This window comes from Leptodactylus fuscus, chromosome 1 (assembly GCF_031893055.1).
Source record: "Leptodactylus fuscus isolate aLepFus1 chromosome 1, aLepFus1.hap2, whole genome shotgun sequence".
Classification (NCBI taxonomy): Eukaryota; Metazoa; Chordata; class Amphibia; order Anura; family Leptodactylidae; genus Leptodactylus; species Leptodactylus fuscus.
In genome coordinates, this window is record NC_134265.1 from 44,695,181 (window position 1) to 44,720,360 (window position 25,180).

The 25,180-nt window shown below is 42.6% G+C and overlaps 1 protein-coding gene across 2 annotated transcripts in view; it reads right to left on the reverse strand.

Moving 5' to 3' along the window:
• Positions 1 to 25,180, reverse strand: part of PDE4D (phosphodiesterase 4D) — a 919,557-nt gene that overhangs the window by 609,383 nt on the left and 284,994 nt on the right. Inside the window, exon 1 of one of the 2 annotated variants that reach the window (XM_075269764.1) lies at positions 7,516 to 8,247. The exons of the other annotated variant lie outside the window; for it this stretch is intronic. Within the exon in view, the coding sequence (XP_075125865.1) occupies positions 7,516 to 8,189 (674 nt within the window). The 5' untranslated portion in view covers positions 8,190 to 8,247. Of the gene's footprint in view, positions 1 to 7,515; positions 8,248 to 25,180 lie in introns of those variants that run through there. 2 annotated transcript variants of the gene reach the window in all.

A 25,180-nucleotide genomic window follows, 5' to 3' on the forward strand; every position in this document is an offset into this window, starting at 1 on the left:
CCTAACATGGAAGCCCATGGACAAGTGCGGCACACCTCTGGGAATAAATCAGATCTGTTTTTTCAGTATCAACCTAAAGTATTCTTAAACCAGATTCACATCTGGACTCGGGATTCCGTCCTTGAGGACCCAAAAAATGGAAACTCAATGCGCTTAAAACAGATGCCCGCAGAAACCAGCGGACCCCATAGACCAGGGATAGGCAAACTTTGGCATCTAGGACATGTTATTGACAATGGAAATAGACAGCCCTGATGTGGGGAGTTACTTAATATACAGTATGTTATCAAGACTTTATATTGTTGTGTGGACACCATGTGGAAAACACACAAACCCATTATAGTCTATGGGGTCCATGTGATTTCTTAGGTAACCTCTTTTTAATGTGTAAAGGTTTCCATTTGGGGGGTCCCCAAGCAGACTCCCTAAATGGAGATGTGATCCTATGTTTGCAATTTCTTCTTTACAGGTCTGGTATTGCAATTAAGCCTCATTCATGCGGATAGGAACTTCTGACAACCAGCAGACAATTTTGCTACTCCTGACAACCCCTCTAAAGACAAGCACAAATATATTTTTGTAAGTACTATAGTAACTAGCCACGGGGCTAGCTGTAAGGGCTGCAGAGATAGAAAACGCACTTGCTATCTGATGGAGCCAAAGGATTCCCTGCCACACCAGTATTATAGGGTGGGAATATTAATGGGACTTTAAAGGGAGTCTGTCACTAGGACCTGACATAGCAACCCAGCCAGCAGATCAATACATTACGGTCACCTTGTAAATCATTGCCTCCATTACTGAGAGCTCACAGTGTCTGTCAATATGCAAATTAACTCTTTGAAGCAGTCATTGCGTTGCTCTAAAGAGCTCATTTGCATACTGACAAAAACTGTGATACCCTAGCAAATGAGGCATCAGTTTCAAGGGGGAAACACCATTTGATTCAGATTGATATTTTAGGTTCTAGTGGCAGGCTCACTTTTTTTTTTTCTTAAATGTAGATTGTGAGCCCCACATAGAGCTCACAATGTACATTTTTCCCTATCAGTATGTCTTTTGGAATATGGGATGGAAATCCATGCAAACACGGGGAGAACATACAAACTCCTTGCAGATGGTTTTATGCCCTTGGCGGGATTTGAACACCAGGACTCCAGCGCTGCAAGGCTGCAGTGCTAACCACTGTGCCACCGTGTGGCCCCAGGCAGGCTCACTTTAAGTTACACATGTGTCCACTTTGGAAAATTCCTACTTGTTAGCTACCTTAACAATATAAGAATCCGAAACCTTCCCACAGTGGAGACTCCAGAAATAACACATAACCTGGCAGTAAATGTGTAATTTCCCTGCAGCACCTCCAGAGGCTAAACCAAGTATTACACAATGCATACAAAAGAAATGGACTGATTGTGTAATGCAAGACAGGACGGGTCCTCCAAAGTGAGAGACGCTCTTGGTAACTATAGCAATCTCCACGCCGGCAAGAGATGAAAATCCCAATGAAAGAATCACCCTCCATGGAAGGAGTTGTTCGGGATAAAATTATATTTCTACAGGAAACTAAAACACTCTCCCCCACTAGAGGGCAGGCCAGCACTCCAGCTCTATTGTGCAGGCACCGGCAGACGTCAAGAGGAGGAGGAGCCGGCCAAACAGAATATCCAGACAGGAAGACAGGTAAGTATGATGGGGTGGGTGGGGGGAAGTTTAATTAGTCAGTAAGTTAGTTAGTTAGTTAGTTGGGAAGGGATAGTAGTGGGTGGGCTATGTAGGGAAACAGGGAGGGGGTGTGAGGGAGTGAGAGAAGAAGGGGGAGGGAGTGAGAGAGCTAGTGTGTCAGATCTTACTGAAGTGCAATGCATCGTGGTAGTTGTAGGATAAGAAAGCAGGAAACTACCTATGTAAACAAATGCAGAGGGTGCCAGGAGTTCCCGGAGAAACCCAGAAATCACTCAAAACACTGCTAAAGGTATTTGGGTGCACTTGTTAACCTATTAATAGCGCTAACAGACCTTTTTTTAAAAAAATAAATAAATATTTTTTTCCCGGAAAACCCCGTTAATTCACAACTGTCTAATGGGGTGTATTAAAGTCCTAAAGTAGACAACCCCTTTAAATCCTTTTTTCTGGGTAATATATGGCTATTTTATTAGTGTCCATTGAATACAACCGCAGAGTTCTGTTGAATATAGAATTACCTTGCAAAGTAATGTTGGCCTTGAAAAGGCGCCATTCATAAAACTTGTTATTTCCTACACAATATCTCTGACACATCTCAGACTCAGAATATAGGCAGCAGAATAATAGATGTCCCTGCAGGGAGAATGGGCATCTCCTAGCATGAAGAGGATTGCTCCAGTGTATGTAAAACAAGACGCAGAGTGAACTAGTGCTGACGTCATGTGTTACATGGCTAGACTCAGTGAACTTATTAAACTGGATGGCTCTGTATGGAATAGTGCAATCTGACGTTCCATTTCTGGAAGGGGGAACAGAACCTCGCCTATAACAAAATCATACGTACCCATGTAATGGTCCGGACCTTCTGGGCACAGAACATCACTTCTGGCTAGAGAAACAGGGAGAGGGTGTGAGTAAGAAAGGAAAGGGGAGGGAGTGAAAGAGTGAGGTGGTGTGAGTCAGCTCTGAGTGAAGCCCAAGGCATCATGGTAGTTGTAGGAAAACACAGAACAAGAGGATGCCCATGTAAACAAATGCAGAAGATTCCAGGAGCTCATAGAGACACCCAGAAATAACTCAAATTATTATTATTTTTTTGCCTGGAAAACCCCTTTAAGAGGCATGGAGGTTAAGGGGAGGATCGTTATCTGACTGTGATGCCAATGTTAGGAAACATGGAAATTGTTATAGAGGAACACCAAAAATCGATGCAATACAAACAAGTCAAGAGTGCCAGCAGGACCCAGAGACCGAACACCAAGTCAAATTACTGCCAAAACAATTTTGAGACATTTTCCTAAATTTTATCAATACTGTAAAATTCCTTTAACTTTTGGTAGAGGTTATCATTGAAATATCATCATACATTGTAGTTGTGCCACCAAAAACAATATATTTAAAAGCAAAGATGCCTTTAAGAATAATCCTACTACAGACACCCAATGTGGTTACAAAATGAGTACTTAAAGGGAATGTTCTCTATTTTTCAGTGATTCACTAGGATTCACCAGTCTGGAGAGGACACCTTATGTTTGCCATGAAGTTCCAGCCAGACCTGTATACAGAGGCGGCCATGCACACGCCAGATACACATCTATGTTACATCACTGCTGTCAATTACAGCTAAAAATAGAAGCCACATCCATCTGAACAATGGATTCTCCTATCTGTACAGCAACAGCAATAAGGAATCCACCATTGTTTACCAGGCTATGTTCCTGATAAATGAAAGTCACATTTACTCAGAATCTTGGACATTTGCCATAGAAAGCTATTTACCAATTGGAGGGCATTGCCCAATCTGTACACTTCCTAAATGCACCACATAACAGAGATTAAGGAAGCGCTGGCTGTTATCGAAATCTGTTGTACAGTAAATGCCAATTACATGGAAGGCTTACATCAGATACAATAAAGCATGTAATATAGTAATGCATCGCACCCACTCATTCTATGGGGCCAGGTGTTTGATCCCAAGAATATTACAAATGACACTCCGCAACCCTATAAGTGGTGTCTTACACTTGAATAATTATTGTGATCCCTAAAGATGTTATTAGAAGAAATAACCAAAGGTCTAGATAGGATAAGATAGTAGCCTGCTGTTCACATATTGTAACCAAAGGGACATATGGAAATATCCCATAGGCAGCAAACTTCACGATCATAAATTATATGGTGCAGATGTTGTATGTAGGGTCTCTAGATAGATAGAAGGTTTACTGCTTAGACCCGTGAAGACTGATCAAAACTGTAGATATCTAATTATAAAAGCGGAGGATGAGGCAATATGGAGATGACATAATAAAAGAGGGTCTTATATTAAATTTAGGAATGTCATCAAGACCTGCAGTCCCATAGACATATTATTCTTATTCTTATTATTATTATTCTTATTATTATTATTATTATTATTAGTATTAGTATTATATACATAATCATCATTATTACTATTTTTATAAGTTGTCATTATATTATTAATAATAATAATAATAATAATAATAATAATAATAATAATAATAATAATAATAAACAACACATTAACCCAATACCCATATGATAACTTGTCACTGAATAAATATAATACATTAATAAATGAATAAAACAACAATATATACATGTATTTTACTACCTGCATATAAGAGATAATACGAGTTTACTGGATGTAAAATAAATATATAATGCTGAATGAAGCACAGAAAGGTAATCCTTCAGGGCTAAAAAACATGGAAATCACTGTCACTACATGGCCGGTATACAGCTAAAAATCAGGGATAGTTACATTTATAGGGTGTGAAATGCAATAGTTTAGTAATGACTGTAATGCTATAGCTATGGGGTAAGAGTGTGATGCTATAGTGGTGGGATAAGGGTATAATACTATAGTTATGGGGTAAGGGTGTAATGCTATAATTATGGGGTAAGGGTGTAATGCTATAGTTATGGGGCAAGACTGTAATGCTATAGGTAAGGGGTAAGAGGTAATGCTATAGTTATGGGGTAAGAGTATAATGCTATAGTCATGGGGTAAGGGTGTAATGCTATAGTTATGGGGTAAGAGGTATTGCTATAGTTATGGGGTATGACTGTAATGCTATAGTTATGGGGTAAGGGTGTAATGCTATAGTTATGGGGTAACATTGTAATGTTATAGTTATGGGGTAAGGGTGTAATGCTATTGTTATGGGGTAAGAGGTAATGCTATAGTTATGGGGTATGACTGTAATGCTATAGTTATGGGGTAAGGGTGTAATGCTACAGTTATGGGGTAACATTGTAATGTTATAGTTATGGGGTAAGGGTGTAATGCTATTGTTATGGGGTAAGAGGTAATGCTATAGTTATGGGGTATGACTGTAATGCTATAGTTATGGGGTAAGGGTGTAATGCTATAGTTATGGGGTAAGGGTGTAATGCTATAGTTATGGGTAATGGTGTAATGCTATAGTTATGGGTAATGGTGTAATGCTATAGTTATGGGGTAAGGGTGTAATGCTATAGTTATGGGGTATGACTGTAATACTATAGTTATGGGGTATGACTATAATACTATAGTTATGGGGTATGACTGTAATACTATAGTTATGGGGTATGACTGTAATACTATAGTTATGGGGTATGACTGTAATACTATAGTTATGGGGTATGACTGTAATACTATAGTTATGGGGTATGACTGTAATACTATAGTTATGGGGTATGACTGTAATACTATAGTTATGGGGTATGACTGTAATACTATAGTTATGGGGTATGACTGTAATACTATAGTTATGGGGTATGACTGTAATACTATAGTTATGGGGTATGACTGTAATACTATAGTTATGGGGTATGACTGTAATACTATGGTTATGGGGTATGACTGTAATACTATAGTTATGGGGTAAGGGTGTAATGTTATAGTTATGGGGTATGACTGTAATACTATAGTTATGGGGTATGACTGTAACACTATAGTTATGGGGTATGACTGTAATACTATAGTTATGGGGTAAGGGTGTAATGTTATAGTTATGGGGTATGACTGTAATACTATAGTTATGGGGTATGAGGTAATACTATAGTTATGGGGTATTACTGTAATACTATAGTTATGGGGTAAGGGTGTAATGTTATAGTTATGGGGTATGACTGTAATACTATAGTTATGGGATATGACTGTAATACTATAGTTATGGGGTATGACTGTAAGGCTGCATTCACACGGAGTAAACGCTGGCGTTTTTTGTGTGTTTTTTGCACATAGCGCCGCGTTTACGCCGCGTAGCGTCGCGTTAACGCCGCGTATACGCCGCGTTAACGCCGCGCTATTTAGCGGTGGCGTTGCCCGGCGTTAACGCGGCGTAAACGCGGCGCTATGTGCAAAAAACACACAAAAAACGCCAGCGTTTACTCCGTGTGAATGCAGCCTAATACTATAGTTATGGGGTAAGGGTGTAATGTTATAGTTATGGGGTATGACTGTAATACTATAGTTATGGGGTATGAGGTAATACTATAGTTATGGGGTATGACTGTAATACTATAGTTATGGGGTATGACTGTAATACTATAGTTATGGGGTAAGGGTGTAATGTTATAGTTATGGGGTATGACTGTAATACTATAGTTATGGGGTATGACTGTAACACTATAGTTATGGGGTATGACTGTAACACTATAGTTATGGGGTATGACTGTAATACTATAGTTATGGGGTATGACTGTAATACTATAGTTATGGGGTATGACTGTAATACTATAGTTATGGGGTATGAGGTAATACTATAGTTATGGGGTATGACTGTAATACTATAGTTATGGGGTATGACTGTAATACTATAGTTATGGGGTAAGGGTGTAATGCTATAGTTATGGGGTATGACTGTAATACTATAGTTATGGGGTATGACTGTAATACTATAATTATGGGGTATGAGGTAATACTATAGTTATGGGGTATGACTGTAATACTATAGTTATGGGGTATGTCTGTAATACTATAGTTATGGGGTATGACTGTAATACTATAGTTATGGGGTATGAGGTAATACTATAGTTATGGGGTATGAGGTAATACTATAGTTATGGGGTATTACTGTAATGCTATAGTTATGGGGTATGAGGTAATACTATAGTTATGGGGTATGAGGTAATACTATAGTTATGGGGTAAGGGTGTAATGCTATAGTTATGGGGTATGACTGTAATACTATAGTTATGGGGTATGAGGTAATACTATAGTTATGGGGTATGAGGTAATACTATAGTTATGGGGTAAGGGTGTAATGCTATAGTTATGGGGTATGACTGTAATACTATAGTTATGGGGTAAGGGTGTAATGCTATAGTTATGGGGTATGAGGTAATACTATAGTTATGGGGTATTACTGTAATGCTATAGTTATGGGGTATGAGGTAATACTATAGTTATGGGGTATGAGGTAATACTATAGTTATGGGGTAAGGGTGTAATACTATAGTTATGGGGTATGAGGTAATACTATAGTTATGGGGTAAGGGTGTAATGCTATAGTTATGGGGTATGAGGTAATGGAGTACAGAGCTGAGTCAGTGGCTTTCCCTCATGTGTGCAGACTTTAATCGCATTGATCATCGCTCTGATCTGAGGAATTCCCGGTGGGATCGATTGACATTTCTTACAATCGTCTTGTACAGTCCAGTCCAAGGACTCATCAATAATCCCACTGCACATAGAAGTAAGACCCCGGAGCACTATATTAGGTGCCTGTTTCTTTAAGAGTGCTTTAAGACAAGCAGTGCAAGCAGTGACAAGCAGTTGTCCTATGTCTTAGCCATAGCTATGTGTGATAATGGAGAAAAGCTTACCGTCTGAATCCCTGGAAGGATGAGGGCCAGGACATGCGGGATTTCTTGAGTCCAGGTCTGTGTCCAGTATCCACAGCATAGGAGGAGCGGTCCATGGCTTGGCAGTGGAGATACCTCTCTGTGTCGGAGAAGCCCCGATGCCTCACCCTGCTGGTGGAGTATCTGCTCCGGGAGGGGACAGGGGGGCAGTGGGGCGCCGGCTGGTTCTGGAGGGTGGGCACCGGCTGGCACAGGAGCTGGGACTGTAGCCCAGGCTGTGACTGGAGTTGGAACTGGAGCAATGGGTGAGCCTGGGCTTGACACTGAGGGTGGATTTGGGGTGGGGATTGGGGCTGTAGTACAGGGAGTATCTGGGACTGAGGCAGAGGTGGAGATTGTGGCTGGAGGACGGGGTAAACTTGGGGGGCCACCTGGCTGAGGACCAGAGAGTGAGGGGCAGCAGAGATGGTGGTGAAGGCTGGGATCAGGGACTGGCTCTGCGGATGTGTCTGGTCCTGATGCTGGAGGAAGCTTTGGTGCTGGAGGAAGCTTTGCTGATGCAGAGCCTGGTATTGGCGTTGCTGTTGGTCTGGTCTCCACAGATGTTTTGGTGCCTTCAGGTTCCCTGGGCTGCTCCCATTGCTGCAGCTGCTGCTGTTTACCAGAGCAGACACTTTGCTGCCCTCTGTATCCATGGTTCACCCTGCAGACTGTCGGCCAAACAAAGACGTCTAGTGATCCGAGCTCAGCTTATTAGCAGAAGTTTAGGAAGGGACCTATGAGCGCCCCACACATGCCAGCTCTCTGCCTCCAATGCACCATAAGGAGCAGCAGTGCTGAAAAGTTGGACACTTTCCTCCTGCACCGGATCACCATAGGGAGCAATGCTGCTGACGGGCTGGACTGCTGCACAGTCGGACCGGAGACTGAATCACCCCCTGCAGGGATCGCTGTAGGAAAGTGAGAGGGTGCACAAGTGCTAAACGGATCCCCCAGGGCAGGGTCACTATAGGGGGGACTGATACTGAAACGATGGACTGCACCGCAGGATCACCAGACACTGTAGTCGGACGCCAGATCCCCGTAATGTCGCTGAGGTGCTGCACAATCCAGGATCACTATAGGAAGGTCAGGATAGAAAGGGATCAGCATAGACGAGTAAGAGAGGGGGCACAAATGTTGGAAAGCTTCCGAGTACAGATCCACTGACGCTGGAGAGGGATATCAGAGGGAAGGTGCTGAAGTGCTGTCTGCTCTCAATGTGCTGGGGATCAGTGCAGGGAAGGGGACAGGGTGCTAAAATGTTGAACAAAATCACTTTCTGAAGCTGAAGTGCTAGACAAATCCCCAGTAATGGATCACTATTTAGAGCAGTGGTGTAGAAGTGCTGGGCAGTTCCCCCCCTCCGGGGATCACCGTAGGGGAGAGAGAGGGGTGCTGAAATGTTGGACAGCTCCCTTAGTACGGGATCTGTATTTAGAGAAGGGGTGCTGAAGTGCTGGGCTGCTCCCTCCTATAGGATTCTCACCATCCAGAAGAGCCAGAAGGTGCTGAAGTACTGGACAGCTCTTCAGTAATCGATCACTAACTGGAGCAGTGGTTCTGAAGTACTGGACAGCTCCCCAATAGTGGATCACAATCTGGAGCAGTGGTGCTGGATAGTAGGACAACTCACCAATCCTGGATCACAATCTGGAGCAGGAGTACTGGAGTGCAGGACAGCTCCCCTGTAATAGATCACAATCTGTAGAAGTGGTTCTGAAGTACTGGACAGTTCCCCAGTAATAGATCACAATATAGAGCAGTGGTTCTGAAGTACTGGACAACTCCCCAGTAGTAGATCACAATCTGGAGCAGTGGTGCTGGAGTGCAGGACAGCTCCCCTGTAATAGATCACAATCTGGAGAAGTGGTTCTGAAGTACTGGACAGTTCCCCAGTAATAGATCACAATATAGAGCAGTGGTTCTGAAGTACTGGGCAGCTCCCCAGTAATAGATCACAATCTGGAGCAGTGGTGCTGGAGTGCAGGATAGTCCCCTAATACCAGATCACTATGTGGAGCAGTGGTTCTAAGTACTCAGGGGCACTCAGTGTAGGTCAGCTCCCCAATACTGGATCACAATCTGGATCAGAGGTTCCAAAGTACTGGACAGCTCCCCACTTGTGGATCTCAATGTGGAGTAATGGTGCTGGAGTGCAGGATAGTTCCCTCAAACAAAAGAAATCCACACACAGCAGTGAAAAGCTGCTGGAAAGTTGTAAATTACCTCCACAATGCAGGGATCAGTCCAAGCTCCTCAGCCCAGGCAGATAACATCTCCTTTCTTGTTATTCAGAGCACCCTATAATATACTGCAGCCTGCTTGGTATTCTCTGGTTGATTTGCCAAGTGCACAATATAAGGAAAAAAGCCAATAAGAATGCCAAATCCTGCTGTAATCTTCCAAAAAGAGGTGACTTTCCCTGAGCCAGGCTCCAGATAAAGTATTGCTGTGCGGGTGCTGCCTGCCTCCTCCTGGCTGCATGCTATCCTGCTTGCCTCTCACACAACAGATGATGAAACTCTCTATTGCTCCGGCTCTATATGTTATGCATGGCTCCTGGCCAGGAGTACATCATGTCCTCTCTCTTGGAGCTGCCCTGTCGCCCCTTTCCTCCCATGGCTGAGAGATCTTCATCCGCTTTCCAAATTTTGAAACTTTAGTGAATTAGATTGATAGAGGGAAGGGGAGGTGCAAGGACCAGGAGCTGCCTCCTCCAGGCACAAGACAAGGAGGAACACATCAGCTTCTTGGCCAGGGAGCCGCCTCACACTTCCCACTACCGCCCCTAATGAATACTTAATATTGTCAGCCAGAATGGGATTTCATTACTGTAACACAAGGCACACAATAAATACAATCCCGTCCATGCACATTGTGCTCTGCAGACAAATGGCTATGATGGAGGCTACAGGGAATGCACGTGCTCCTTTGTTTCAGTGTCAATGGTGTCTAGCAGAGATTTCTACGTGTGTATGTGCCCTGCTCCTCCAGTGTGTATGGGGCACACAGCTTGTATGTATCCACCCTCAGGTTACATATAAATGAGATCTCCAGAGGATAACAAATGATTGAAATAGATGTTACACCTAATTGTAGTGAAATTGCTGCCGTGTCACATTCTGCCAGATAAGAACATCTTTAAGAATAAATAAGGATTCACCAAATAATAAGGATTCACAGTATATGGCGGCATCTCTCCCAGTGGTATATTTAGAATATGACAAACTATACATAAGCTCTTTAGGTGTATAATATAGTGGATAGAAATAGCGAGTATCTGCCACTAGCACTACCAGGGGATGTGTTCCTATCTATCTATCTATCTATCTATCTATCTATCTATCTATCTATCTATCTATCTATCTATCTATCTATCTATCTTTCCATTTATTCTATCTATCTATCTATCTATCTATCTATCTATCTATCTATCTATCTATCTATAAACAGAAGATTTCAAGGCAGCACAGTTAAGAAACTGGGTTGGTGCAAATCCTAAGGAAAGTGGCTATTTCTTCTCAATGTAGAAATATATCAAAGCGGCAACACTCTAACAGTTGAAAGGATCCGTTAATTTATTTCAAGGCGACGTTTCGGGTTCTCACCTAAAGCCTTTCTCAAGGCTCGCTCTCTCAACTACCTAGCTCATGTCTATATATTTATCCAGCTGAAATCTCTGTCACTTACCTAAATCTCCTATCTCTCTATACATGTTCTATCTACACTCACCGGCCACTTTATTAGGTACACCATGCTAGTAACGGGTTGTACCCCCTTTTGCCTTCAGAACTGCCTCAATTCTTCATGGCATAGATTCAACAAGGTGCTGGAAGCATTCCTCAGAGATTTTGGTCCATATTGACATGATGGCATCACACAGTTGCCGCAGATTTGTCGGCTGCACATCCATGATGCGAATCTCCCGTTCCACCACATCCCAAAGGTGCTCTATTGGATTGAGATCTGGTGACTGTGGAGGCCATTGGAGTACAGTGAACTCATTGTCATGTTCAAGAAACCAGTCTGAGATGATTCCAGCTTTATGACATGGCGCATTATCCTGCTGAAAGTAGCCATCAGATGTTGGGTACATTGTGGTCATAAAGGGATGGACATGGTCAGCAACAATACTCAGGTAGGCTTTGGCGTTGCAACGATGCTCAATTGGTACCAAGGGGCCCAAAGAGTGCCAAGAAAATATTCCCCACACCATGACACCACCACCACCAGCCTGAACCGTTGATACAAGGCAGGATGGATCCATGCTTTCATGTTGTTGACGCCAAATTCTGACCCTACCATCCGAATGTCGCAGCAGAAATCAAGACTCATCAGACCAGGCAACGTTTTTCCAATCTTCAATTGTCCAATTTCGATGAGCTTGTGTAAATTGTAGCCTCAGTTTCCTGTTCTTAGCTGAAAGGAATGGCACCCGGTGTGGTCTTCTGCTGCTGTAGCCCATCTGCCTCAAAGTTCGACGTACTGTGTGTTCAGAGATGCTCTTCTGGCTACCTTGGTTGTAACGGGTGGCTATTTGAGTCACTGTTGCCTTTCTATCAGCTCAAACCAGTCTGGCCATTCTCCTCTGACCTCTGGAATCAACAACGCATTTCCGCCCACAGAACTGCCGCTCACTGGATGTTTTTTCTTTTTCGGACCATTCTCTGTAAACCCTAGAGATGGTTGTGCGTGAAAATCCCAGTAGATCAGCAGTTTCTGAAATACTCAGACCAGCCCTTCTGGCACCAACAACCATGCCACGTTCAAAGGCACTCAAATCACCTTTCTTCCCCATACTGATGCTCGGTTTGAACTGCAGGAGATTGTCTTGACCATGTCTACATGCCTAAATGCACTGAGTTGCCGCCATGTGATTGGCTGATTAGAAATTAAGTGTTAACGAGCAGTTGGACAGGTGTACCTAATAAAGTGGCCGGTGAGTGTATCTATCTATCTATCTATCTATCTATCTATCTATCTATCTATCTATCTGTAGCTATCCATCTGTATCTATCCATCTGTATCTATCCATCTATCTATACATGTTCTATCTATCTATCTATCTATCTATCTATATCTATCTATCTATCTGTATCTATCCATCTGTATCTATCTATCTATCTATCCATCCATTTCATACCTATCTTTTCATCTATCTATCTATCTCATATCCATCTCACACATATCTCTTTCTCTCTATCATATTTCACATCTTTCTCATATCTATCTATCTATCTATCTATCTATCTATCTATCTATCTATCTATCTATCTATCTTTATCACATATCTATCACATCAGATGCTATAAACCTTTCAGAACATACAGTAATATTTTGATGACCCCGTGGCTGTTATATAAGTACTACAGATATACATACATTATATAATATCAAATATAGATGTTTGTGTGCCAGTATACAGATAATATAATGACCCTCCTCAATCCAGTGCTTTGATCCTGTAGACAATGTGATCTGAGATCTGATTAATATTTGGAATTATTTCACTATGACTATTGTTTTTCTGTAAAATTCCCACAGAAATCGAGAGGATGAGAGACAAAGTCACCATAACATCTACCTTGTGAATGGGGGAACAATGCTTCATACAATTCTATGTGGCTTCAGACACTGCCAAAGTTTACAGTCCCATAAAAGTAGATGGGGTGCTGCTCATGTAAGTGCACTCACACTCCATTCGCAATTAGATTTTAGAGGGGCTTTCAGCCCCCCATTCTTTTGATCCCCCCTTAATGGGTTAAAATCACATTGCTTTATTTTACATTAAGATAAGATGATATTGTAGGAGTAAATCATTTTTGTATGTAAAATTCTGAATTTTCCACTCTGTGCCTCTTTATTATTTCTACTGACCTGTTGTTTCTGATAAATCAATAATAATGACAATTTTAGAAGTAAATGTTGCTATCAAACAATGACCAACTTTATAAATATATATATATATTTTTTTAATGTTAAATATTTTTCAAGACTTTTGGTCGTTTCTTTGTCATCTATATTAAAAAAAACCCCAAACAATAATTTAATACCGGGCACTATTCCTCATGCAATGGTACGGACCCAACCAGTCAGAGACAGGGACACAATGTCTGGTGCAAACAGGTTTATTTATCAAACACAGCAAAATAAAGAATAAACAAAATAAAATACAGCCTTAAAGGGGTTGTCCTATCTCACTGATCCTATCTATACTGCTAGCTTATGCAGATTTAAGACTTTTCCTAAATACATTGCTTAAGAAACACTGCTTTGTTTGGCCGCTATCTGAGATTCTTCACTTCATTGTTTACACTGTGTTTCCATAACCTGGGGATGCTCTTATCTCTCCGCCCAAGACAAGTGACATAGCTCCCTGCTCTCAGGAGGGGAGGGGGAGTGGAGTGGTCGGTGCTTGTATTTCTGAGCTCTTTATCTCTCCGCCCAGGATAAGTGAGGTAACTCCCTGCTCTCAGGAGGGAAGGGGGAGCTGAGTGCTCAGAGCAGCTTGTATTTCTGAGCTCTTTATCTCTGGCTCTTCCAGTTATCAGTCTGCTTATTGAATTTTTCTGATAAGGGCTGAGACAGGGAGTCTGTTACCTCTATATATATATATAAACACAGACCTAAAAGTGAGTATATTGCAAGCTGACTCATGGTCCTGTAGCATGTAAGTTTGGGATTCTCATCACCTAACAAATCTAGCTCTGCTACATCAGCTTCATATTGTGCATCTTCCAGTGATATTGTGCTAATTTATTTACAACCAGCCGTCATTACTAACTGCAAACATGTACTGCTATGCAAAGAGCCAGCAGAGCAAGTGAAACCCCGCCAACCAATTTACCGAGAAAACCAGAATTATTAACAGAGCACACAGCCTTCTAGTTGGTGAATAGGCAAGTTGGGAATACCCCTTTAACTTCATGCAAAAGAGTGTCAAACAAAACCCTGCTTGTCTGAGCAATAACTAAACAATAAAGTACTAACTGTACGTGTGGCTTACTACCAACCACACAGGTAAATGAAAATAGAGCAGTATAGCCTCACCAGATCCACAATGTCAGGACAGGCTCAGGCACCTCCTTTCTCTCCCAGGATCTGCCCTGAAGTGCAAGCTCTGCAGCCTTTTATGGGCCAGTAACGAGCCTGGGACCTACACTTTGGGCTGAGGCCTACTTAAGACCTGCACTGGACCACACATAGGTCAGAAACCTGGAGGAAATATACTATGACTCCAGTACTCTACCTGTCACCTTCTCACAATTTATAGCACCATTGAGAATAGTGGAGGTCATATATACAATATGACAAAATCATGTTACTTTAAAAAGCTGGTCATCTCCTGACAATCCTCTGTATCTGTACGCACTTATACCACTGAAATGATCCCTTTATGTAAAGTAATTTCATTATAGTGAAGAATATCCTTCTACTACCTTCCTGAGGACATCAACACAGTTTATAAGCCACATATGACATCTTTGGTCAATGAATCGGTGGAGAAGTGAGGCTGTCCTATTGGACACATTGTATCACAACTCTCGTCTCTTGCCTTCCTATGAAGAACAGAGCAATAAAGGAATCATTTCATCTAATGTAAATTAATGTAACTAAAACAATAATCAAGGAAACTAAATCTCATCAGCGAATATGATACCATATTGTAAATAGCTATTTGGTTATGGAGAAGCCTCATTAGTGCTCTTAGGATTACCTGGGGAATATTCCATATTATATTCGGTCACATTACCGGAAGTTAACTAATTAGCGAGATCAGCAGAAGCGCCCGATCCTGTACGAGCTCATTGTTTATAAAGCAAAGATTTAATTGCAAGACCCATTTCTAAGCAATGTCAATTTACCTTGCCATAAAGCAGAAAAATATACAAAGGAGCAAAGTGCTAGGATAAATATAACACCAATTATACCGGGGGGAAAAAAATACAACCTACCGGTATACTGCGACTTTCAGCAGAGTATGAGGTATTGTTTACCTTCTGTATACACTGGTAAAAATCAACTATACTGTATGTATATAGGGTTATATTGTAATCTACAGTAATACAGACATTAATGGCATATTCGATAAATTGTCGAAACAATGAAGCTGTGCAACAAAGTTTATATTTTTTGTTCAACACTGAAATGATCATATGCGGTGGAACGAAGACCAAGTTCACATTTGCACTAGAGCAGGGGTGCCCAATACGTCGATCGTGATCTACCGGTAGATTGCGAAGGACGGATGGGTCGATCGCGGGATGCAGCAAGGGATCCCCGGTGTCTGCTTGTTCACAGCGCAGGCTGAGAATCATCTCTGGACACTGGCAGGCTGGGGCCTTGCACTCGTTCGCAGTCAGGGCTGCTGCTGCCCTGCCTGCAAGTGTCTATAGATGACGCTCAGCCTCCGCTGTGAACAAGCACTCCGGACACTTGCAGGCCGGGCAGCAGCAGCTCCGGGGGATGACGCGCTCCCCGCTCTTAGGGATGAAGGGAGCCGGGGTGCTGCTTGTTCACAGCGCAGGCTGAGAGTCATCTCCGGACACCTGCAGGCAGGGCCGCTGCAGCCCTGACTGCGAAGGAGTGCAAGGCCCCGGTCTGCCAGTGTCCAGAGATGATTATCAGCCTGCGCTGTGTACAAGCAGACACCGGAGAGCTGTCTCCTGCTCTCACGCTCCACCCCGCCCACAAGTCCCACCCCCGCCCACAGGCCCCGCCCACAAAAAGTGGGTAGTAGATCTTATCCCTTGCTTAGTTTATAAAGTAGCTCACATGCTGAAAAAGTGTGAGCACCCCTGCACTAGAGTCTCGATTGGGCTTTTTCCTCCGCTGGTTTTAGTTTTAAAATGACACCCAATGGATCCCATTATAGTCAACGGGGTCTATCGGAACTGTGTTGCCACTTATTTAGCGGCCACCTCTATGATTTTCTGGACCCCTGATAGATCAGAACAATGGAAAGACAACACTAGTGTGAACCTAGTGTAAGATTGTAAATGAAGCAGACATACTACATCATAAGAATAATTTTCATAAATGAGTACTACAGGTAATTATAAGAAACTTTGTGATATATCTTATTAAGGAAATCTGTTTCCTTCTCCACTTATTAGGCTGCTCTCCTCCTCTTCTCTCAAAGGGTTTATCTGTGTAAGATTCTCAGCTCACACATAGAAGTCTATGGAGAGTGGTGCGGAAGAGGAGGCTGTTTCCAGCTAGACCACCTGATTCTAAGAAGGGAGATGATCGACTCCTCCTGCTCGGGGTGGCGCAGTCGGAAGATAGTAGGGGTCTGAGGGACAAGAACAGTGCTCCCAGGGATGAAGGTCCACCCCCAGTGCACCAACTGCCTCATTTGTAGAAAATGTCATAGTTGTTTTTCTCCAGAAGTGACATATACAACACAGGTATGATGTGTATCACTGTGCTCTATAACATGTTGGTGACAGATGAATATGGCTGGGGGAGGCAGTAGACTCCCTTTAAGATAGTAGTGTCAAGAGATGTATAGATCCCAATGTGGCAGAGTTTACCAGCCGCAGTTATTTGTATATGTCTTTTCCAGCATTGTCCTTCTTCCCCTACCCTCTCCATAGACTTCAGTGTAAGAAACTTATTTTTTTAATAAGATATGTTACAAAGTTCCTTATATTTATACATACTATTCATTTATGTAACGTTGTTGGAGGTAGATTTTTTAAGAGAACATGTCAGGTGATTTCTGTTACCCATCCATTACTATAGGTTCCAGCACCCGGAGGCAGCTGATTCAGATATTGTGTGTGGATGTAGACCCCCCACTAATGACCTATCCTGTGAATAGGTCACCAGAATAAAAACTGCCTGGGGGGTGGAAAAGTTATATTATATTCCTCTAGTCAGTCATCTGAGTTTTTGGTTTCAGCTTTTCTATACTGTATTGTCATTACAGAATGCTGGATTAAAAGGATTTCACTTTCGGTGTGGTAATATGAAATCGACACTCCAACACATCCTCGTATGACAGATTTTTGGATCACTTTACATGGGAAAATCAATATTTGGGTTAAAGCATTTATCTGCATTGGTTTCTAAGGTTAAATACTATATGAGCGGGGAAACTGCTTGGACCCCTACTGCTTTTGCCAAGACCAGGGTTACCAGGGGACAGGGGTTGCCTATTCTGGTGATCAAGATGTCCTACTAGTCAGTACCGTGTCATATCTAGAACTTATTACCTTTTCGGTACATAGGTAATACATGCTGAAAGGGGTTTTCTGGGCTATAAATATCGGCAACCTTATTGACACCCCCACCAATCAGCTGTTCCCAGAGAATGGAGCAGGAAGCAGACAGCTCTATTCTTTGTGTAGTGGCCAAACCAGCTTACCGCAGATCAGTGATAGGAGCTGAGGTGCAGTGACTTGGTTCGGTCACTACACAGAGAACGGCACTGTGTGCTTCTTGTTCCATTCTATGTTTTAGCTACTGAGAACAACTAATAGGTGGGTGTTACAGGCGTCAGACCCCACCCATATCATACTGATGATCTATCCTTAGGATAGGTTATCAAAAATTTTAGCTTGAAAAACAAAAAACGTTCCAGATTTATTATACAACCAGTGGAGCATAAATCTGTATACACTATAAGTTAATGAGTTAAACAATGTACTTAGAATTGCTAGAAAGTTCTCTCATAGGTTAGTAGTTTGTCGTAACATCTTCTTTCCAGAATATAGATTGCATGTAAGGAGCTTATGGTAAAGCTGAAAAGCTGTTTCTTTGAGGATTTGGTAGATTTTCTCTGTTTGCACTTATAAGTCTTTTGTCTTGTGTTTACCATGGCATATAATGGGGCAGTCGATGCACGGTTGGATAGTATGATTTACCATTTTGAGTAGGAATTTTCCTTTCTATACTAAGAAGTGTCATAAACTTTATATAGCTGTTGGTAGGACACACATTAGGCCAATATGGATTCCCTCCAACCTCCGCATACACACGCCTGCTCGGCTGTGTGTTCTCAATGGGGAGAGGGGACTAAGTCACAGTAGTTACTTGACAGCCTTAGGAAATGAAGCGTGGGACATGTTGAAAATCCTTTTACCCCTTACTCATATCTGCTGTCAGGAGAGAATTGAAACACCGCCATTGTACATTAGATGGTTTGCCAATCCCACCAACATTATATTAGGGTGTCCGGAAAGTAAATACACAAAATGGAAGGGTGGACTTTAGCCAGTATATGAAGGAACATGTGACCGGAAATGCACCGTTGTGGTGCTGCCTGTAGACCAAGATGTCGGTTTGCCATCCCTTGCTGCGCCCTGTGAAAGAAGAAATGAAGAAGAGAAAGCAGGAAATTAATGGGAAATTGCCAAGAGCACCGGTGCTGGGTTTTGGGTTCTCTCCAAACCTCTGGAGGACATCCTCCTCAAACTCTGGGATCTGCACAGAATGAGGACAGCCCATGCGATCAGGTGCTTGAAACGTTCCGCGCTTGCAAAGCTGGCGGTCAGTGGTGACAAATGTGCGTTGATTCGGTAGACGACGGTTAGGGAACCTCTCTGCGTAAATCCTCCTTGCCGCGTTAGCCTTTCCATCTGCGGCACCGTAGGCCAGATGCATGTCTGCTCGCTCCACCCATGTGAATTGATGCATGGCTTATGTCAACAAAATGCCTGAAAGCAAATCCGCTTACATTCATGTGTCGGTCTACCTGCATAGTAAGGTCTTATTTGTTTCTCCTTTCACATGGCGCAGCGAGGGATTGAAAACCGACATCTCGGTCTAACTGCAGCGCCACAACGGTGCATTTACGGTCACATGTTCATTAATAAAAAACGCTTCATATACTGGCTAGAGTTCACCCTTTCATTTTGTGTACTTACCTTCTGGACACCATGTATAGAGAGCAGTTGGAAAGATCAATGTTAAAGGTTTATGGATAGGTCATTAATATTTCATCATAGGGCCCATGAAATATTGATATTCCAACCGAATGATAGGTTATGACTAGAGATGAGCGAACACTAAAATGTCCAAGGTTCGAAATCCGATTCGAACAGCCGCTCACTGTTCGGCTGTTCGAACGGATTTCGAACCCCATTATAGTCTATGGGGGGAAATGCTCGTTTCAGGGGTAGGCAAAATTCGATACAATTATACTTACCAAGTCCACGAGTGATGGTCGGGCTGCATTCCCCTTGAAGTTTTCTCCCGGCGCAGCGCCCCCGCGGCGTCTTCCGGCTGGAATTCACTCTGCCTAGGCATCAGGGCCTAGGCAGAGCCGACTGCGCATGCGCGGTCGGCTCTGCCCGGCCCGAAGCCTGAGCAGAGCCGACTGTGCATGCGAGGGCATGCCCGCGCATGCGCAGTCGGCTCTGCCTAGGCCGGATGCCTAGGCAGAGTGAATACCACCCAGAAGAAGACGTGGGGACACAGCGCGGAGAAGACTTCGGAAAGGTAAGAGAAGAATCAGCGTTGATTGGCAATGTATAGCATTCTGCCAATCAACGCTGGTTCTGCATCGAACCTTAAACTTCGAACAGCTAGTAGTGTTCGATCGAGTACGAGTATTTCGAATACCGTAGTATTCGATCGAACACCTACTCAATCGTACACTACTCGCTCATCTCTAGTTATGACTATAATAGTTATAGGAATGCTCTTTAAAGTGAGTCTATCAGCAGGAAAATCGGTATCACACCAATGACAGTACCTTTACAGTGGCTTCTACACTTTCCAAAGATGTCGTTCTTAGTGCATTGCAGCTCCATTTTCATAAGAATCAGGGTTTTATTCCTTGCCATATTATCTGACAGTGCTTTAGGCATGGGCCCCACGTAGCGTATACATTGCAGTTTGGCAGACACATTGTGACAAAAGCCGTGGTGTTTAACAGTCCCTACAAAATTAATGGGAATCCCATCCACACAATGTGGAAAAATCCATGAAGTGGACATGTTACGTTTTCCAAAAACATTGTGATTTTGGAAATCGCAGCATGTCAAGTCTATCTACGGAAACACTGGCGGTTTCCCTTTAGGTAAAATGGAATTCCATGATGTCTCCATTGTTTAGTTTACACCCCTTTATAGCTCCATTAATTGTGAGTGCGTGGCATTACCGTACGTCGCTTTTATATTGAATAGTTGCTTGGTAACGGAATATATAAATATGTATAAAATGAAGTTCTAGATTCTGATTTCACTTGTATTAAACAGCACTTAGCTCTTTAGTACACACTTCTCGTCAGAAGGCTTCCACACAAATTGTACTATATAGGTTTCCTATCTTCCCATGTGAGTGGCTGATTATTATAGATTCCTATAATCTGTTATTAAAGATGTTTTTGGCCGGCTCGGAGCGCTCCGCAGCTATAGATCTATCCCCCTTTCTGCTTAATATTCTTTAAACATTCATTTCCCTCTTCTGCTTTATGCAAAACACAATCTAATTTAAGTGGCTCTGCAGATTATATTACACATTAAAAATGACATGTGCCATTTGGTGGCTTCTGTTATAGGATGCATAAATCGCTGCCCTTTATTAATAGGAGATGTTATCATGTTCAGATTTAATCAGGCAGATAACAGAGCACAAACCATGTCTTCTTTCTTCGGAAACTGTTTGAAATATTGGCTGTATATTTTCATTAGACATGACCAAGCTTGTAACGCAGTAATTCATTAAAATTCATGGTAATGACTAGAAATAATAAAAAAAGCATGCAGAGTTCCGTAGCAAAAATGCTAAATTGTGCAAATAAGCAGGACATTGGAAATGTATATTATGTGGTCAAAGGATGAAAGGAACAAGTTATAATTGGGTAATCTGTGACCTTGAATGTACTGTAGCTGGATAGAACAAGGCGACGTTGGCATTGAGATGGGCAGTCCATGAGCAGGATCCTTAAAGGGGGTTTCCCATGAATAGAAACGAAATTTGTAGAAATTAAAAGCTAAAATTAAATTTAAATTTTGCTGGATTTTAAAGATTTTCTCTAACCATTTTAGGGTGGGTTCACATCTGCGCACGGTCTACGCTTTGTGGGTTTCCGTGGTCTGCCTGAGAAACTGGACAGGAGACGGAAACCTGGCAGTCAGTGTTCGCCTGTGAGCGTCCGTGAGCGTCTTCTGGTCTCCATGCGAAATCTTTTTTTTTTAACCGGACCTGCATGACCGACTTTGTGTCCGGTTAAAAAAAAAAAACGGTTTTGCCACAGAGACCAGAAGACGCTCACGGGCGGACACTTTGCAAACCCATTCAAATGAATGGGTTTGAAAACCGGCTGACGGTTTCCATCTCCTGTCCAGTTTCTCGGGCAGAAGACGGAAACCTGCAAAGCGGAGACCGGGGCGCAGGTGTGAACCGCCATTAGTGGTGACAGTCTGTTGTCTTGATTGGTTGACAATGATTACGACCATGAATGCAGGAACCTTCTATGATCTGGGACTTGTCAGAAACCCAGCCATGATGTCCTTATTGTGTCCATACATGTAGTGTCACTGCCTGATAACCTGACCCCAATAAGGAAATTTTGGATGGGTTTCGGTCAAGTCCCAGACCATACAAAGTTTATGGTTGGAGCAACACGGTGGCTCTTTGTTTAGCACTGCAACCTTGCAGCACTGGAGTCCTGGGTATGAATCCTACCAAGGACAACCTCTGCAAGGAGTTTGTATGTTCTCCCCGTGTTTGCATGGATTTCCTCCCATGCTCCAAAGAGATACTGATAGGGAAAAATGTACAATGTGAGTCCTATATGGGCTCTTTCTTTCTAAATATTAGATTAGTACTAGTTGAATATATGGACTGCTAGTTGTATGATGAAATCACGTGGGCTATACCTTTCAGATTTTCCACAGGACACAGAAACTCCTATTACCATGACTTCTGATGATTAAACAAATCTGGTCATACAGTTACAACAAAGGAGATGGCAGTTTGGCCCCCCTGACTGTATACTTATACGTGGTCTCATAGCTTATTTTGAGAGAAATTACACAGTTTACTGCCAGCAGGCAGAGATAGTACTTGCTATAGCTGCCAATGCAATGGCTCCTGGCATCATCTGCATTTGTTTACATGCTTCCGTAGCCTACAACACCCTTGATACCCCTCTCACCCCTCCATGTTTCCCTATCTAGCCGCGGACTACTAGCCCTATCTATCTACCTACCTATCTCAGCCCCAATGCCCCCCGTCACAACCATACTTACCTGTCATCTGTGCCCTGGAGATCAGTTTCTTTGGTCCGCCGACATCCTCTTCTGTGGACTTCTTGCGCATGCGTGGTATTCGCTCTTCGCTTTTGCTGGCGAGTGTACAATAACGCCCTATTGCGCAAACATCGGCAGAAGCAGAGGAAGTGATGCTTTGTGCCAGAAGATTGAAGACTGAAGATAGGTAAGTATGATGGGTATGAGGAGTGGAATATTGGTGATGCTTTGTTTCCGGAAACGCAGAAACGTATTGTCATTGTATCATCAGAAAAAGTGGTATATAGGTAAATATACATTTTTTTTAATGAAGTCAATTAGAAGTTAGGCGGTGGGGGGAGGGGGTTAAGTTTAGGGATTAATTTTCAATCTATCCCAGACAACCCCTTTAAGCTAAACCTTGGTAAGCAGTAGAAAGTTTATAGGCTCTATTCTGGGCACATTACTGGGCACACAGGCAGGTGTTATTTCTCCTGAAGTGTTCGTTAGTTCTCTTCTGATCATTAATCATAGAGGTTGAATAATGAAAATGAACTTTACTGAAATCCTGAGAATTGTATTCATTAAAAAATATATGGTTTAGAGCTGAGTAAAACAGGACACTCCAATAGATAATGGGGTCACCTATGTGGAGCTCACAACCTTTCAATACATTTCCAACTATTTCCAATTATTTCACCAGAATATTTAGCATTTTTGCTGAATGAAAATTCAACTTGCAGGATAGAAACTTTCTGAAGATTCGGACAACTTATAACAAAATATAGGGCAACAATGTGTGGTCACTATTGTAAATTTTAGGTTCTGTGGCACAAAAACAGCTTTGAGGATCTCTGAATATATAGTGTTCGGCACCAAGACCTAAGCAGCAGATCATCTACATGGATTTTCTAGGAGTTCCATATGATGACCCATCCTTTGGATAGATCATCAATATCTGATCGGTAGTGGTCCGAGACCCAGACCCCAACAGATCAGATGTGTAAAGAGCCTTCAGTGTTAGGGTGATTGAATCTACCAGGAATACCACAGCGCTGTAGATTGCTTGGTTTTGTTGCTCAGTCCCATTCACTTGAATGGGGCTGAAATTCAGACAGACCACATGATTAATGAAAAGGACATCACTGATTTGTGCAATAAAAGTAGTGCTCACCCAAGCTCTAAGTCACTTCAAACTGATCTGTGGGGTCTTTGACAGTATCAGACTTAGGTTCCTTGGGCCCAGTTAGGATATCATTTACTATATAGTATGTTTATATTGCTGTATTGGGATCACTTGCATAGCTATAGTTGCAAGATATTAAACTGCATATTGTGAGTTTCTTTCCTGACTTATTGATACGACCTGTCTGATCCAATGACACAAACCTAGCAGAGTAAACCTAGTATAATCACTTGCGCTTGTGTCCCGGCATCTCCATCCCTTCTGTTTCTATAACCCACCATGCCTTTGATGTGATGTAATCTAATACATTTAATTTGATCACTACCAAATGTGCAGCCATGTCTAGATATCGCCTGGGGAATGATAACATGAGGAATTGACACGCTATGTTACATGAAAAATATGTTATCCAGCGTGGAAAATAGATTGTAGGACTGAAGAATTCCAGCGGGGCCTTTTGACCTAATCTTCTCTTGATCACAGCCTTCCATGTCATTCGCCCACTAGGCTCCTCTCATTTCCATCTCTATTACTTTGATTACCTTCCCTGGTAGGAGAATGGGGTCTTATTTACAAAGGAAATCAAATTCCAGAAATTCGACCTTGGAATTCCTAATGGGGACATATGGCGACACAAAAATAGAATAGTACCGTCTGATATAATACTTTGCAGATTCTTGCACAAGAAATGACAAATATTGTATTTCATCTAAAACCTCTGTGAATTCTTCTGGATTTCTCACATGTATGACCTACATGTTCTTGCTCACCTTGCTCTGCTCCGGCTCCTTACTCCTGCTCATTGCTCCCAATACTCTATATACAGTTGTGTCACGTGTAATGGGATGCGAGCTGTGAAAAATAAATAGCTGGTAAGCTTTGCCTGTGAATGAGGCTCTATTCACAATAAGGCTGGGTTCACACGGAGTATTCTGGTTCGTAATGTGGAACGTAGACGCCGCGGGAGCTTTTGCGGGCCGTATATGCTCCCATTGTTTTCAATGGGAGCCGGTACCGTATACGCGGCGCTATTTTGCGGCTGTGATTTTGCGGCGCCCGTGTATACGGTACCAGCTCCCATTGAAAACAATGGGAGCGTATACGGCCCGCAAAAGCTCCCGCGGCGTCTACGTTCCACATTACGAACCAGAATACTCTGTGTGAACCCGGCCTAACAATGCTCAAAGGCAAGTGATACCATGATATGATGACTACAACATACTCTACTTTTTTGAAAGGTTCGGAATCCCAACTCCGTTTTCTCTGGCCTGAC